Raw genomic sequence first — 15754 nt, forward strand, 5'->3', positions numbered from 1 at the left:
TTTGAAAAATGAAGTTATGTGATTTTTGTTGCAAATATATTTTTCAAAGAAATAAAAATTGTGATAAAAAAATAAATAGTCAAAATTTGCCAATATGCCACTCTGATATTGTTTTCATGGGCCCTGCACATAAGCCGCATGAGAAGAATAATTTTTGAAGCGAGCCAATATGTACTACTTCCAGTCTGCCAATCAATAGTAATCTAACCTGAAATGAAAAGTTACCCAAGCCCATTCCCTTCATTCCATTTTCGAAAGAAACTGGATGGTACATTATTGGTACAAAACTGGCATCCATAATAGTAGGTATTTTCTTAAAATCCTGTCTAGCAATGGTTTTAAGAAAGAAACGAATACATTTTTTTAATGTGTTTTTTTTTTTTATTTTAAAGTGCATTCCCTACTTTTAATTATGGAACACTATTTCATTCAAATTACTTATGATAAACTCAAATTTTCAACACAGTAAAGATGTGCATGAAATGGTCAACTACTGCGACCGATGACAAGTTGATGTGTTTGATTGTTCTTGCACACTTTCCGCAACAGCAGTAAATTTTCTGGCTGCGCGCTCTGTACTCACATATTCGTACACGTGTTGTTGTATCCAATAGAGATTGTATCCAAGCCATGAAAGAAAATTTTATGAATTAATTTTTATCCCTTAGTCATTTTACTTGTTGCTTCTTGGAATATTTTACTCTATTCCTCAGTTCAGACGGTTTTAAGATGAGAAATGGTTGTTACTTTCCTGAGTTTTAAAGATGATCGTATAAATGCTCTGTAACATTTATGTCAGATAACTACGCACGCTTCACGTTATAAGTGGTAATCAATTTAAAGGTATCGGATTTTAAGTTGGAATAACACAACAAAAATTCAAATTTATTGGACATTATTACTTGTGTGTATAACCATTCGTGACTTGTATTTTTATTTATTTAAAGATAATCCCATTCAAATGTTTGTCGTAACTGCGCCGTAATTCGGCCATCCGTAAACACCAATTTCAAATGACTCGCTGGAGGACTTCGGTAGGTATCTCGTGAATCACTTGTTGTAATGTTGGCTTCCAATACTTCAATCAACGCTAGTTTATCCACAATGCATTTGGACTTTACTAATGCTTCACGGCCATTTGGTTTGGATCCTCATTAACTTTTGAGACAATATGCCTGCACATCCTTTGATATGGTTTTCCGGAACGTCCTGTGTGAGGTTCATTTGCATAACTATCGATGATATTAAAATTCCTAACAACAGTTTGTATCATAGCTTTTGAAAAATTTACGAGTGCTGTCATTTTTCCGATATATTTTCTCTTCAATCGTGATTTTTCGGACTTGTACTGATATTTTTAAAGATTTCTGCTTTGAAATAATATTAATTGGCAAAACTGAATTCGAATCAAGAGAGAGAAGAAACTTTTCATTGGAAATATAACGGTATCACCTAACTGTATAGTTACCGTATGTATACTTTTGTGAGTTTACTAATATTAATAATCGTTTAGCTTACTCTTAATAATGGTAACAAGCGTTATTGAACATGGAAAATATGCTTCCTATTGCACTTATAAAAAAAGTACCAAAAAGTCGTCTGCTAGTATTTATTTATAGAAATGAAAAAAATTTATTCCGTATGTGCATTTTCGTTCTTTGTTCTAAAGAATTTACAGATTTCACACGAATTAATTCTCAGCTTAGTCAAGGGTTAGCTCAGCTTGATACGTTCAGTCAGAATTCTTGTCATACTTTATAGTTTGTTTTTGGAGAAGCTCACGCGTTCAGGGTTGCAAACTCCCAAAAGTACCCTGGAGTGATTCGATCCTAGTAGATCCTCCCAGTAAAGTTCTCTAAAAGCATCGTCTTCTTTTTTTCAGTGCGAGCAGGGCCCCCTGCCGAAAACCCAAAAGGGCTATGAACTGAAAAAAGCAAGCATCAGAGACCGAAGTTGATACTTCCTTCTTGACGAGTTTGTCAGTATTATCATATATTCCAATGCCAATGTGTAAATTATGCACAAATATATTCTCATGAAAAAAAGATTTAATTTTAAAAAGAGAAATTGGTACATAAAACGAAGTCGTTAAATTGACTTTGAAAGTGAAATGAAGCTTTTAAACTGATTTTCAATTCGGAGCCATAAAAGTGGTAACCGAAGGAGCTTTGTTGAAGTTTAAATGGGGCCATAAAATATGCTTTAAAATGCGCACTAAGTTGACTTAACAAAAATTCAATATATGCATTTCCAAAAATACAATTTTGCGTTCTACTTAAAAAAATAATATTACATGTAACCGAAAATCCACGAGTGCGAAACGTAAGCTAAAAGCCTTTAGGGCGGCAACGCAGTTAAAAATTTTAAGTTGTAAAACTCACCGTAAGACACAGATAATTAAGCTACTGAATTTCGATCTCAGCATCACTGACATGGGCACTGAATTGCCAAAATGCACCATGGCCTTGAACATCGGTTGCCTACAGAACGCATCAGTGGTGGTCACTGAGGCAGCGATAAACACGCCAAAGTGTATTGCACTGTTTGCAGCGTTCGCGATAATGCCAACATAAGCTATCAAAATAAACAACTACATATGTACAAACATAAGCATGATTCATAAAACACAAACAAGAACGAAAGCAACAGCAATAAGAAGAAATTGAAAAACGAACCACGACACTCACAGCCGGCGCAGTTAATCCAACACGCGGTCATAAAATCCGCTACTAAGACGACTGTACGATTAAATGTTAATTAAATTAAAGTAAACTTAGCAAAGGCCGCTAATACAACAAAAAATGCGAATACAATTATTTCCACAATAAATGACTCCAAACGAAATTCCACTAAAACCGGCATTGCACATTTTGCATTTTGCTTACTGCCCACCGCCGACAAGTGATGACTACCGGCAGACAGCAGCAGCGGCAGCAGCAGCTGGCAGCACCAAGAAACGAGTACATCACAGTTTGACACTGACCTTGAATTCGGTTTCTTATCCGTTTGAGCTGCAATTACGCTGCGATTGAATCAGTCCGAAACGGAAACTTAGCAGCAGCCGCAATCGACGGCGCAGGCGAGATTTATGCGTACTTTCACCCAAAGCGGTGGGTGATATGCGAACGCTCGCATTCGTACCCATTGTAATGCTTGCGTATCGACTAACTTGAAATTTCCCACACACTCGCCAGTGCTGATACTTTTAATCTGTATTAATATGTATGTGTGTATATGTGAGGACGGGTGTATTTTCGCGACGCCCTAAAACAATTGGGTGCAAATGATTCGCAAAGGTTTTTTCGGCATTTGAGATATTTTATCTGATTTTAATTGTTTTTTCATGTAGATAAATTTTGTTAAATATTAAAAAATTTAAATATTTAAATATGCATTACATTTAGAGGGCATTGATATTGGAAAACTTAAACGACCTGCATGAAATTCCATTTTCAGAGGATTGTGGTTAGTGATTTGAATGACTTTACATTAAGAAATTTCTGAAACTCCCAAAATAAATTTTATATCATCTATTAATTTAGTCATCAGGCACAAGCTGTTAATTTCTTAGACAAAAAGGGCCCTCGCGAGAGCTCAACGAGAAATAATTGACGCTAAAACATTTGCACCGAAAGCAAGAGGCAGACTAAGATGGATTGACGAACTAGAAGACGACATGGAGAAACACTGGAAGGAATAAACCAAGAGCTAAATTGAGTTCTCGTGCCTTAAAACAATATTCATTTGGTTTTCTTTTTGCTTATCAACCCACATTTTTGGTATAGATTAATCGAGTATGTATATGTTTTCCACTCCATTTCACATAATACATAATTATTAAAAAACTCCGAATGAACAATAATTGAAATAAATTAAATGTCTGAAAAAATAATCCTTTTCAGTACAATTTGGGAAAATTTTCCTTTAAAAGTGCACAAATTATCACACCACGATTTTCGAAACACTCGCAGTCATAAATAAATTTTAAAAACGTTATCATCAGTGATGCGAACATGCATACATACATACAACCTAGACGATTTTAGCGTTATTTTCTGTACATGTTTTCATTACAAATGGAACTTAAAAACTTGAAATGAGAAATCCATCTGCAACCCCAAGGAACGGCAGCCATTATTATTTTTATTTCGCTTCAGTATGGACGTTTCTCTTAAACAATTTTTATCTTCTGATCTAGAAGTTCTGTATAGCTAAAGTGGATATGACACAGAGGTTATTTGCGAATTGGTAGCAGAAAACAAATTAAGAATTATCTGAGATTCGGCAGAATCGATCTTTATATACGTACCCACTTAGGTATCATGCGTGCATTATGTGTCTACGTAACTAGAGGACCATTATATGTATATATTTGTTGAGTTTATTGTAAAAGCAGTTTTTATCACTTTAAATTTGTAGCCTTTATTTGTTTTATAACGTAGACAAATCAGTTGTTTAGTTGTAAGTAGATTAACTAGTTTTAAATAGGTAGTATTTTTAATTTAATTTTAACAGTTCTTTAATATAAAAAGTATTCAATTTAACTCTCCATTTAATTTTGGTGTTTTTCGTTTAACTTAATCACTTTTGGTACTTTAGCGCCAGACAAACTTAAAAGGCCAATTTGAGTCGTTAAGGCAAACTAAACTTCTCGCTTATTCTTCTCCATGCCTGCCACCTTTATCAGTATTTATCAGTATTCTAATTTCGGACGTGTTTGTCAGGTATGTTTGTTTGGTATGCTTCTGCATAATGGATGAGTAGATGTAGATCGATTGCGTCTGGTTACGATTCCTACACATTTAATATTTATATACTACTTAGAAAAAATGGAATGTTTAAAAAAATCTCGATCCAAGCGTCTACCAGCGGTTGCATTTTCACCAGAGATATTGTTTTAGGGAATTAATATATAGGGTGATCAAAAGAGAATAATAAGAAAACGAATTAAATAAAATAATAACGGTATAAGATGCCAAATTGGTTCTGTCTACATTCGTGTCAGTACTTCAAGCGGCCGATACAATTTTTGATTACTTGGCCGGATGTCTATTCCGACATGCTTCTGGATCTATTTCACGAATGTTGGCTCGTCCAAAGTAGCTGGCTTATGAGCATAGATAAATCAATTAAAATAGTCCCAGAGAAAAAAATCAAGGGTTGTACAGTCGAAGGATAGCGATCGTCAGTTGAGATGACCCAGCTAAAGCTTCAATACACGTTTTTGGTCGTTTCATTGTAGCAATCGTGGCTCAAACCCTGAAACCAGGACATATTTTTACTCGATGTGGGACGGAGTTTTTCGAGTGGATAACAATCAGCTGAGCCAAAAGTGGGTCTCGTGAGAGAAGATGATTTTTTGTGCAATATGTGGATCTACGTATCTACAACTGAGCCGGAATTTCAATAAAGTATTTCATAATTTCCTGACATATGGCAAGCGTGTAGCGTTGTATTGATGAAATGACAAACTTTACTAAATATTTCGACAGCTGTAACTTGGGCAGCTTCTAAACCATAACAATTGAAATAACTTTCATTGTTGTCTGCTTACCCTACAAATTTTCAATTTGAAATAAAACGGGTCGGAAATGCAATTGTTCGAAATAAGTCAACCTGAGCGACATTTGGTGCTTTTAAAGATATTTCGACGCTGGCACCACCTGTAGAGTACTATTCTCAGAATTCAAAGTAACGTATCAGTGCAACTTCCATGAAATATAGTTGATACCTCTGAAGGTTTACGTGTTCATACTGTCAAACAAGCAAACACACTTTTCAAAAGTTTTCTTATTATATTCTGTGCCATTCCTTGCAATATCAATATCAAAAATGATTTTGTTTTAATATTTTTAATGCACAAACAAAAATTCGTGGATATAACCTTTTAAAAAGGATCCTCGAACAGGACGAAGACAGGCAAGACCCGGGTGCCCAAACGAAGGTTTTAAATAGATGTTGAACAGGGCGTTAATCTGTTTCCGATTAAAAGAGCCAAAAATACTCTGAAGTGTTACAAACCAGGGTGAACAGTGAACAGTTTGTGAACTATTTTCAACGTTACCCACTACTTAGAGAATACAAATTGTATACTTTATTATCATACGGCCTGACGAATTGCCAAGTGTTTTACATTTGTTGTACACGTTAGAGTATTCCATTTCACCCTCCAATTAGTTTCTGTATTAGAGAAAGGTAAAATTTTCGAAAAAATTTTATTTTGAACCCAGTTTTGTGATTACTATTACAATTTAGCTGAATTCCATTATTCCTAACACATTTTGTTTCATTTCCGCCTAAAAATATCTAACTTAACAAATTACTATACCAACGCTAAGCCAAAGCAAATTTGGATTAAAACTTTCCCAAACCTCCAATAACTACATATGTACGTTGTAAATTATTATTATATTATATACAAAAAACTAAATACACATATAAAATGTATAAATTTTCCTTTTTGAAGAAAATTCCTTTTAGTGGAACTTTTGCCTATAGGTTCTGCGAGCCAGCGCTATACATAAATATTCGATTTGCTTACAATATGTGCATTTCCTATTATTTAATACTTAACGATTTTTTAATTTTAACCATTTCATAATAGTGTCCATACGAAAGCCCACCATATAATGGGAGTTGCAAATCTCCTTATAAAGCACCATTTCCAAAATCTTCTCTATCAAGCTCTCCCTTGATTTTTTGCTTAGCCAGTTAATTTTATAATGATTATATTAATTATATATAATTCTAGACGATGTTCAGTAGAAAATATATATTAACTGATGCCATAAAAGAGTTTAGCCTAAGTCAATAACATAGTAATTTCATCACGCCTCATTAATCATCTTTCTTAGAATGCTTCTTGTTCGAATAGTGATGTAAACGCAATGTGAATAAGTACTAAAACAATATGAAGCATCAGGACTGTTGAACTCAAAAAGCAATTAAAAGTATTTTAACCCAAAAATTGTCAAAATCTTGTGCACACACATACGCGCATACACTGACGACTTACGATACCTACGCATGTATGCTAATTAGATTTAAAATCAAAAGAATTATAAAAACAGTGCACTGGAATGCAAATAAAGGCATAAAATATATGACAAAATTATTAAACCACTTGATAAAGAAAAAAAAATAAAAAATAAAACTTAAAAAATTAAACACAAAAATTTGGTGGGAAGGGACGAATGAATTGCTACCGATGAGCAACTGAGCGAATTTCGGAAACTTTATCAACACGGCAGTAAGAACAATAATGGAGCCGCAGAGCTGAGAATATTTTAATTTAATATGAAACAAATCACAGCTCATATAATACAATAACAATGCCAATAATAACAATAACAATAACAATAACATTAATTGAACTGCATGTAGTGAGTTGTATTGTACGAAATTGAGCTAAGCTGTGATGCTGAGTGCCAACTGCCAACTGTTAACCGACGACGACGACTTGAATATTGAGATCAAGCAGACGTATGCTTACTAATCGATGCCTACAAACTCAAATCATCACTCAAGTGTTTTACTTTCGTATATAAACAAGCTGAACTTGAACGGTAAGCACACATTCCTGTTGCAGCCAGCAAAGCTTAAGGATTACAAGCAAGCCCAAGTGAAAAATAACTCACAAAAAGAAAATATTCGCCGCATTCAAAGTGAAGTGCTTTTTTTGAACGAATTTTTAAAACAAAAATTTTCATAAAAATGAATGCTAAAGTGATTTTATTAGTAACGATTGTGGTGAGTAAAAATAACTAAGCAATAAAGAACTGCTATCAAAATAAAAATACAAACAAAACAGAAAAGTTTGAAGTGAGCTTTGTGCAAATGAGTGTAAATGTACAAATGACCGGTAAAAATACAAGTATCGGTAAAAGACATAAAGACATTGAAAAGCAAATGCAATGCACAAATTACAATAAGTTACTCATACGACGTGAATGCCAAGTGAGCCGCTGTTTTACTAAATATATACACACATACAATCTACATGTTTATGTGATATCAGAAAATATGAAAATATTGCAAATATGCACCGCTGCTGTTAACTGCTCTCACTCATAGTAAATTCAAAGGTTTATGAGTGCTGAAAATAACAATTTGCAATGGAATGGAATCTCATGAAGTGAATACATACATATGGATATGTTTTTTGTACATAGATGTGTATGTATATGTATGTAGTATACGAGTAGTTGAAGAAGAGTAGGATGTTTGCGTGTGTGTATTAGACAAAACAGTAATGTTTTAGCATTGTTTTGATATCGTTTTTGAATTAATTTTTTCCTCTATAAATCAATATAATTGTTGATTGCCCTTGCTGGAAATTTTGCGCACTTAGTTATAGCCGAAGAACCTTCACATCAACAAATGATAATTGAATTTTGGCACTCATCTAACTGCTTTTGCGATATGATGCACTCAACCATCCACAAAAGTATATCAACTGAAAAAGAAGAAAATGCCCAAACAATGTGTAAATATGTGTGTGCAAGTCACAGTTAGAATGCGACCTTTACAATTTCATAATTTTTAAAATTGTCTTAAAGTGCGCCATCAGCACGAATACAAACATAAATATATATATGTACATTCATGAATGCATTTGTGTGAGTATTGGCATACATAAATTAACCGTTGCACGCTTTAAACAAAAACAAAACAGCAAATCAAATTGGTACAATCAATCATTCTAATGGCGTAAATTCAAGTTTGGAATTCAAGCTATTGCTCCCTACACACACAGACGCAAACCATTGCAATGGTGTTTATTTGTTGGAAGACCGCAACAAGTGAAGCTGTTACTGCTGGTGCTGCCGCTAACAGTGCAACACTCCCTAAAAAGTGTGCGAGTACTACAAAGTCAAAGTCGGCTGCTCTTTTAATTAATAGCAATTTGGTGAAGTGCTAAACATATTTATTTTGAGATTTATGTTTTTTTTTTGTTTGAATTTTTTGACTTGTTTTGCTTCTAGTCAAAAATGTATTACACCTTTATACTACCATTTTTTGTTATATCAACAAAAAATTACAATATTTTTTTACTCTTTCTTAGCAGCAGCATCTAATGACTCATTACCTCAAAATCTATTGGCTTACCAAATATGCCCACAATTTATAAACAATTAACTCATTTGATTTTTGTGCGCTGGCATCTGCGCTATGCAAATTTTTCAAACCATTTTTAAAATTGTATTAGTAAAATGTGAACAGAAAGCAGACTAAACAAAATAGGACATATTTTAAAGGAATAAAATGTAGAATATAAACAAATTACAGAAATTCATATTGTAACGTTCGAATGACAAAGTGGTTGGAAAACAATTCAATTAAAATTACAGATAAATGAGATTTACGTAAATATACTGTATATATATTTTTTATTGCAAAACAAAATATTTTGGCAAAATATATTTTTTTAATAAAATTGTAATTTTTCAGAAGTATGTTTTGATATATAAATGTCCTTTAGTATATTTTGATAAATAAATTCCTATAGTTAATCAATATGTTTTCCATTCAAACTTATATTTATTTGCTCTAAATACGTCAAATTGTTCAATTCATTAAAATTGTATAGGAATTGTCTATGCTGAATTGCTACTGCCCTAAACAGAAGAAGAATTTTAATATGAATACTTGAAACATGTTTTTTACTGCTACTAATTTTTGCAAATTTTTGAATTATTAAATATCGCTTTAGGTGCAAGTTTGAGCATTTAGTAAATATACAAAAATTCACATTTGCATATAAATTGTTGTTTTCTAATCCGAAATTTTACTTTAAATATAATATAAGCTTTTAATATACAGACTCAAGCCATTTAATTTTGCCTATTAATAAAGTCTATTTAGCATGCAATTCATGTTTGCTACAGCCCACATTCAAAACTTTCCTTACGTAACTTTTTTCAATTAAATACTTGTTTTATATATACATACATACATACCAATATACAATAATAAAATTGTTTATCTCTTTTCTCTCTTTTCAGGCCGGCATTGCGCTCTGCAGCGCCATACCAGTTGGTAACAATGAAAATGGCAAGTATCACAATTCCGTAGATAATAATAATGATGGCAAATATCATCCAAGCAATGACGGCAAATATCGTCCAAGTTCTCTCAGCGAAGGTAATTCGTTCAAGTTCACAACGGAAACAAGTGAATGTTTTCTTTCAATGTAGTGTTGCGCGTTGTGTGTTGTACCACTGTAGTAGTTGTTGTTACTAGTACACAAATTAACCCACCAAAAAAAAAAAATATTAACAAACTTAACAAAAACCAAACGTAAAATATTTAACTAATTTTTGTAGCTGTAGAAATCCTTACTAATACACATTAAAAGATTAAAACAATGACTTTTTATATATAATATATTTTTTAGCCGCGCACACTAGTAGTGAACCAAACTTCAAGCTAATCAGAACAAATCAAACACTAAAAACACTAAAAAAAACTTAGCCCGAGAAGACAAAGCCAATTACTTCAAACGAATCACATGTATACTTACACATATAATGTTACACAAATATATGTATATATGTATGTATGTAGTTGCTTATAAATTGCCATTGCTGTCATTGGAGTTATATATATATTTTTGGTCAATTTCATATGCATGCAATGCTGCTGTTGTTGTTATATGTTATTGATTAAATTTGTGTATACTTGTGTATATACTGAAAGTAGTAAATATGTAAATATTTATATATTTGATTAATCCATGGTTGCCTTTCAGTGCGCTTAAACATGTGTTATTTTTATTTTTGCTAATACCCCAATATCTACTTCTAGGCGCAAGAGGCGGTCACTATGATGCTCAGGGTAAAGTTACTTTTTCCATTTTTTATTATTTAATTACTTGCGAAACTACATAAAATGCATTAATTGAAACATATAAAGACCCTTCAGAAATACCAAAAAAACAACCCAAAGCCCACATAAACATTGCTCGATTCCCATCCAAAAAAACCCCACTTCCATTAAAAAAAAAATATTTTTTTGTAAAAATAATATGCGAATAATATTTCGTAGTAAAAATATTCATACCTACCTAAGGAGAAAAGCGCCTAGTCTGGGCCATTAATTCCAAAATTGCTAACGATTTACGTTTTCCTTACTTCAACATAAGTATGTTTGTATTTTTTGAATAACTATGTTTCTATGTAAGCAAAGTTTAATAATCACTATTATCACACAAATTTTCGAATTTCGATGGTAGCTTGCATGACTTAGACAATCGTATTGGATATTTTTCAACTTAAATTTTATTTCGTTGGTTTTGGTCTAGAATTATTTGATTAATTATTATTAGCATGGAAGCACTTATTCACTTAGCCAATTACTGCCTATCAGCCACATCCTTTCCCTACTAACTTTCAAATGCTCACACGTACACATACTAACAAGCATGAAGTCGAAAATGCGCTTATTGCTTTTAGTGAATTCGCACAAAAACCAAAAAAAATTGCGCCCTTTGAAAACCTCATTTAACCAAAACTTTTTCTTCCTTTTATTATTTTGCTCATGCAGGTCGGTACGTGCACGATATCCAACCGTATCGTCATATTCATGACAACCGAGAACTTGGAAAATATAAGCACATCCCCTATCCCTACGATGGTGGATATGGGCCATATAATGGTTCTAACATTCCATACATGCATGTCGATGTGCCTTATGAGTAAGTAAAATGCAATAAAATTAAATGTCATACATTTTTTCACCACATTTAACACTAATAATACTTAACAACTTCTATTTTTACACAGCCACAATCTTTACACAGTAAGTAATGCTGATTTTAAAGTTCCCGAAATCAAATTGGAATATGGCTTTCCCGACATTGAACCTCAAATTGACATCACATACAACTCCGCCAATCCTGTTGTTAATCACTCCGCTGATTTAGTAGAAAACGGAGCTGATAACACGCACAAATCCCAAAATGAAGAACAATAAAAAAGCACCACCTAAAAAATTAAACAATCCCAGTATCCCGCATCAATCACACATTAAATATATAGTATTAACAAAGCAACAACATTTCCATGAAATACTTCAACTAATAATAAAAATCGTGCAATCCCGGAATCCCGAAATCCCATCATCCCGTTATCCCGATATCCCGGAAATGTTTACTAAGTGCTTGAACTAATATAAAAAACATATTCCCAAAGTCAAGTAGAATAATTCCTTAAATACAACAACGCAACGCTTAATTATTTAAAGTTCTGAATTTTAATCTCGTATCAATACGATGATAATTTTTTTTAAGTCAACACAAAAGCAATTTCGAGTTACCGCTGAAACATCCAGTTGTTCACTTCCACCTTCACACACACTTAACAAAGCTTGAACACTTATTTACAGTTACTTAATAAAGCATTAAAAACATAACATTCACATACCCCAAAACACACACGCACACACACCCTGCGCACTCGTTCACTCGCCCACCCACACATCCTGCAAGCATCGTACTTATGTATTAATTCATACATACCTACAAATAATTTGAAAGTACTAGTCTCAAAATACTGCAAAACGCGCATTTGCTCAATTACAAAATTCCACCTTTTTCAAAAATCTCACCAACAATCATCAACAATCAATTCAACAATATTCGACCATCCTACAACAACTACTCGTACAACAAACACACTGCCATTGTTATTCAAAACAATCAAACAATCAAAAAATATACACATGAAAACCATAGTCTACTACAACCACCACGAAGAAACCAACAACAACTACAACTACAACAACAACGACCACAACCACAACTACACCTCGAACGGTGTTATTCAACTATGAGGAGGACGGCAAATACAAGGTGGTGCATCAGGAAGATGTGCGCAAGGAAGACAAATACGATCATTCGTAAGTGAAACTTATAGTTTAAGAAATACCTATACTCGCATTTTAGTTACCTTCAAAACCACTCTACGTAACGCCTGCTTCAAAATTTAAATGTCAAACAAATCGGTAGTAGCTCGATAACGGAAAATACTTACTTTAAATTAAAAATTAATTAATTAAATAATTAATCTAAAAAAAATATAATCGCCCCTGTCTCTTTCTTATCCTCACAGTTACTTGACCGAAAACGGCATCTACGGCGAAGAGCAAGCCAAGTTGCATAAGGATGGCGGCACTGACGCTAAAGGTTACTACGAATACACCGGCGATGATGGCAAACTCTACCGCGTACACTACGAGAGTAACCACAAAGGATTCATACCCAAGGGTGATCATATTCCTACACCACCACCAATCCCAGAAGCCATTGCACGCGCTTTGAAATATGTCGATGATTTGCGCAAGTCACGCGGTGAAACGCCCATGTTCGATCAACGTGGTTTCCGTATTGATAAAATGTCATCGAAGGATATTATGGCCAAAATCAAATCTATCCATTTGGAGGAGATGCCCAAAGAGATTAGCGATCAAATTATTGAATTTGAACATGAGGTGGAAAATTACGAACATATGATAGAAGAGTATGAACGAGAACAGCCACAAGAGCAGTATGAGCAAGAATACCAGCAGCAAGAGTACCAACAACAACAATACCAACAGCAACAATACGAGTATCAACAACAATACCAAGAATACCAGAGTGAGTATTCCACAGTGCCAGCGACCGAGACCTATGAGGAGCAATACAAATAATTCATGCCAATGAGCAAGTGCCATGCAGACGTAGGAAAGGGAATATAGAATTAACAAATTTAAAATTGAAGAAATTGACAATTGACAACTGAGAACATGAATTAGACAAATTGCTAAACGAATACTAGAAATTTGCTTTTGAATTAAAAACGGTTGGCTCGTTTATAATTCAATATTTAAAGTGTTTTATTATTTACTTATAATAAATACATAAATTCTGTAAGCAAAAAATTACAACAAAAAACAATTTAAAATATTAGTAATAAAGAACTATGCTCGCATCATCCACATCAAGGGGCATCAGAGAACATTAGTAGATAATGTAAAGCGGTTGGTGGCTAAAACAAAGTGCTGCACGAGAAGACTGTCAAGGTCAGCAGCCGCAAGCCACTGTTGCTGATTTCGGCCATAACATTGAATCATCTACACCACACCAAACCAAATCACACCAGGAAGCAGATAAAATCGAGGAAATCTCATAAAAGCACGCTCATAAATACGCATTAAACAACACACATCCTTCCCCACTGAAATAATATAAAATACAAAAAAAATATTCCCAGCAATAACAAGTCATCAATACGTAAAAAAATTAAAAAAAAAAGTATGTTAAGAATTAATGTCATATTTAACTATTTATAATAAATTTATTAGTAATTCAAACAAACTATGAAATAAGTCATAAAAATGTGTTATATGTAGTATAAACAAACATAACAAAAAAATTAATTCAAAATAAACTTTTAGCAAATTGAAATCGAATACGCCTTTTTTATTTAATTTAAATTTACTTACCTATGAAACTATAAGTGCACACATGCTGCTGGAAAAAAGTTGAAGAAAATACATAAAAACCATTCGCACCAATAAAAAATATGTCTTTACGAGTTTCCATATCGTCGCCATCGCCTCCACCATCGTCAGTTACCCGCCCGAAATTGCAACAATAAATTTCATTTGCTCATTTACGATTGCCAACCAAGTGGCCTGCTGATCTGCTTGGTTTGTAGCTACTTTTATGCGTCGACTGCTACTTTTTTATTTCATATTTTTAATTTACTCGTACAACAGTCGTATTTCTTATATTTATCTAGAGTAAAAGGTATTTCATGGTCACACGAATTGTACTCGTACGCACACGCAACGGCATGCTCTTGGCCATACGGCCATACGGTCATACGGCCACACTCATAAAATGCTCAGCTTCGCGTCCAGGTGATTGTGTACTACTATTGCCACTACAAAAACGCAAGCAACCGAACATCATGTTGACAGTTATGATGTCCATCAGCGATCATTGCGGAACACAACGCTACTCTAGTGTTTTTCTGTTCATCATATCGAGCCGATCGATCGCATGACACCATACTACAGCTATGCGGGTGTTTCCACCAGTGCTCGTATGGTACGGTATGCATATGTATGTATATGTGTGTTAATGTGTCGCATTGGGTCAGGAAGTGCAATAAATTTTCGCTCAACAACAGCAATTAAAACCGTTGAAACTAATTAAGCTTACGGGCTGATTAACTGTACGGTTAGCCAATGGTTAGTGAAGAGCGAATAACGAATAGTGGAAGATATTCGAATTAGTGGGAAAGTTATGATCTGCAGGACAATGTGAATGAACTGTAATGTGGTGAGCTTATTGAGCGAAGGTGAACGTCATTTGGGATACGTATGCGTATGTAAATTATTTGAATTTTTTCCAAGTAGGTGCTGTCACATTAACTATATTTAATACTCCTATAAGAAGTTAAAGATCAGTGCAATGTGTGCGATATGGGTGTACTTAACAATAATAGCTGATTATTTCCACTAAATTTTGCTGAAAAATTGTAAATTCCATAAATCTTGGAATGGATCTGTGTTAAAAAAAATGAGGTGGCTCAACAAGTTTGTGGTTTAAGCAAAATTATATAACTAATAGGTCTATGGATAAGTTCGTGCGGTTTTACAACAGATGGCGTAACTTGATTATTATTCCATCGATCCACATTTCCAAACATTCATTGGAGAGCTACTGTCGTAAGGCACAAACGTCAGTATAAGTTTTTTATTTGAA

General features: G+C 33.6%; 1 protein-coding gene across 2 annotated transcripts; it reads left to right on the plus strand.

The window, feature by feature from the left end:
- Positions 1-7593: 7593 nt before the first annotated feature.
- Positions 7594-14451, plus strand: LOC129244552 (larval cuticle protein LCP-30). Of its 2 annotated transcripts, XM_054882244.1 has the most exons (7): positions 7594-7749; positions 10005-10143; positions 10807-10836; positions 11545-11695; positions 11784-11799; positions 12734-12897; positions 13110-14451. In XM_054882244.1, exons 1-7 carry the CDS (start codon positions 7714-7716, stop codon positions 13687-13689), a joined length of 1116 nt encoding a protein of 371 aa, XP_054738219.1. In that variant the 5' UTR covers positions 7594-7713; the 3' UTR covers positions 13690-14451. The 2 variants fall into 2 exon arrangements, with proteins under 2 accessions (XP_054738219.1, XP_054738220.1); XM_054882245.1 differs by lacking the exon at positions 10807-10836.
- The last annotated feature ends 1303 nt before the right edge of the window (positions 14452-15754 follow it).

Source organism: Anastrepha obliqua, chromosome 4, assembly GCF_027943255.1.
Source record: "Anastrepha obliqua isolate idAnaObli1 chromosome 4, idAnaObli1_1.0, whole genome shotgun sequence".
NCBI lineage: Eukaryota > Metazoa > Arthropoda > Insecta > Diptera > Tephritidae > Anastrepha > Anastrepha obliqua.

Bases quoted from the DNA above. Each gene is read 5' to 3' on its own strand.
- LOC129244552 (XM_054882244.1), top strand. From the start codon at position 7,714: ATGAATGCTAAAGTGATTTTATTAGTAACGATTGTG. The intron at 10,144-10,806 runs GTAATTCGTTCA...ATCTACTTCTAG, and splicing joins TCCAAGTTCTCTCAGCGAAG to GCGCAAGAGGCGGTCACTAT. The intron at 12,898-13,109 runs GTAAGTGAAACT...TTATCCTCACAG, and splicing joins GAAGACAAATACGATCATTC to TTACTTGACCGAAAACGGCA.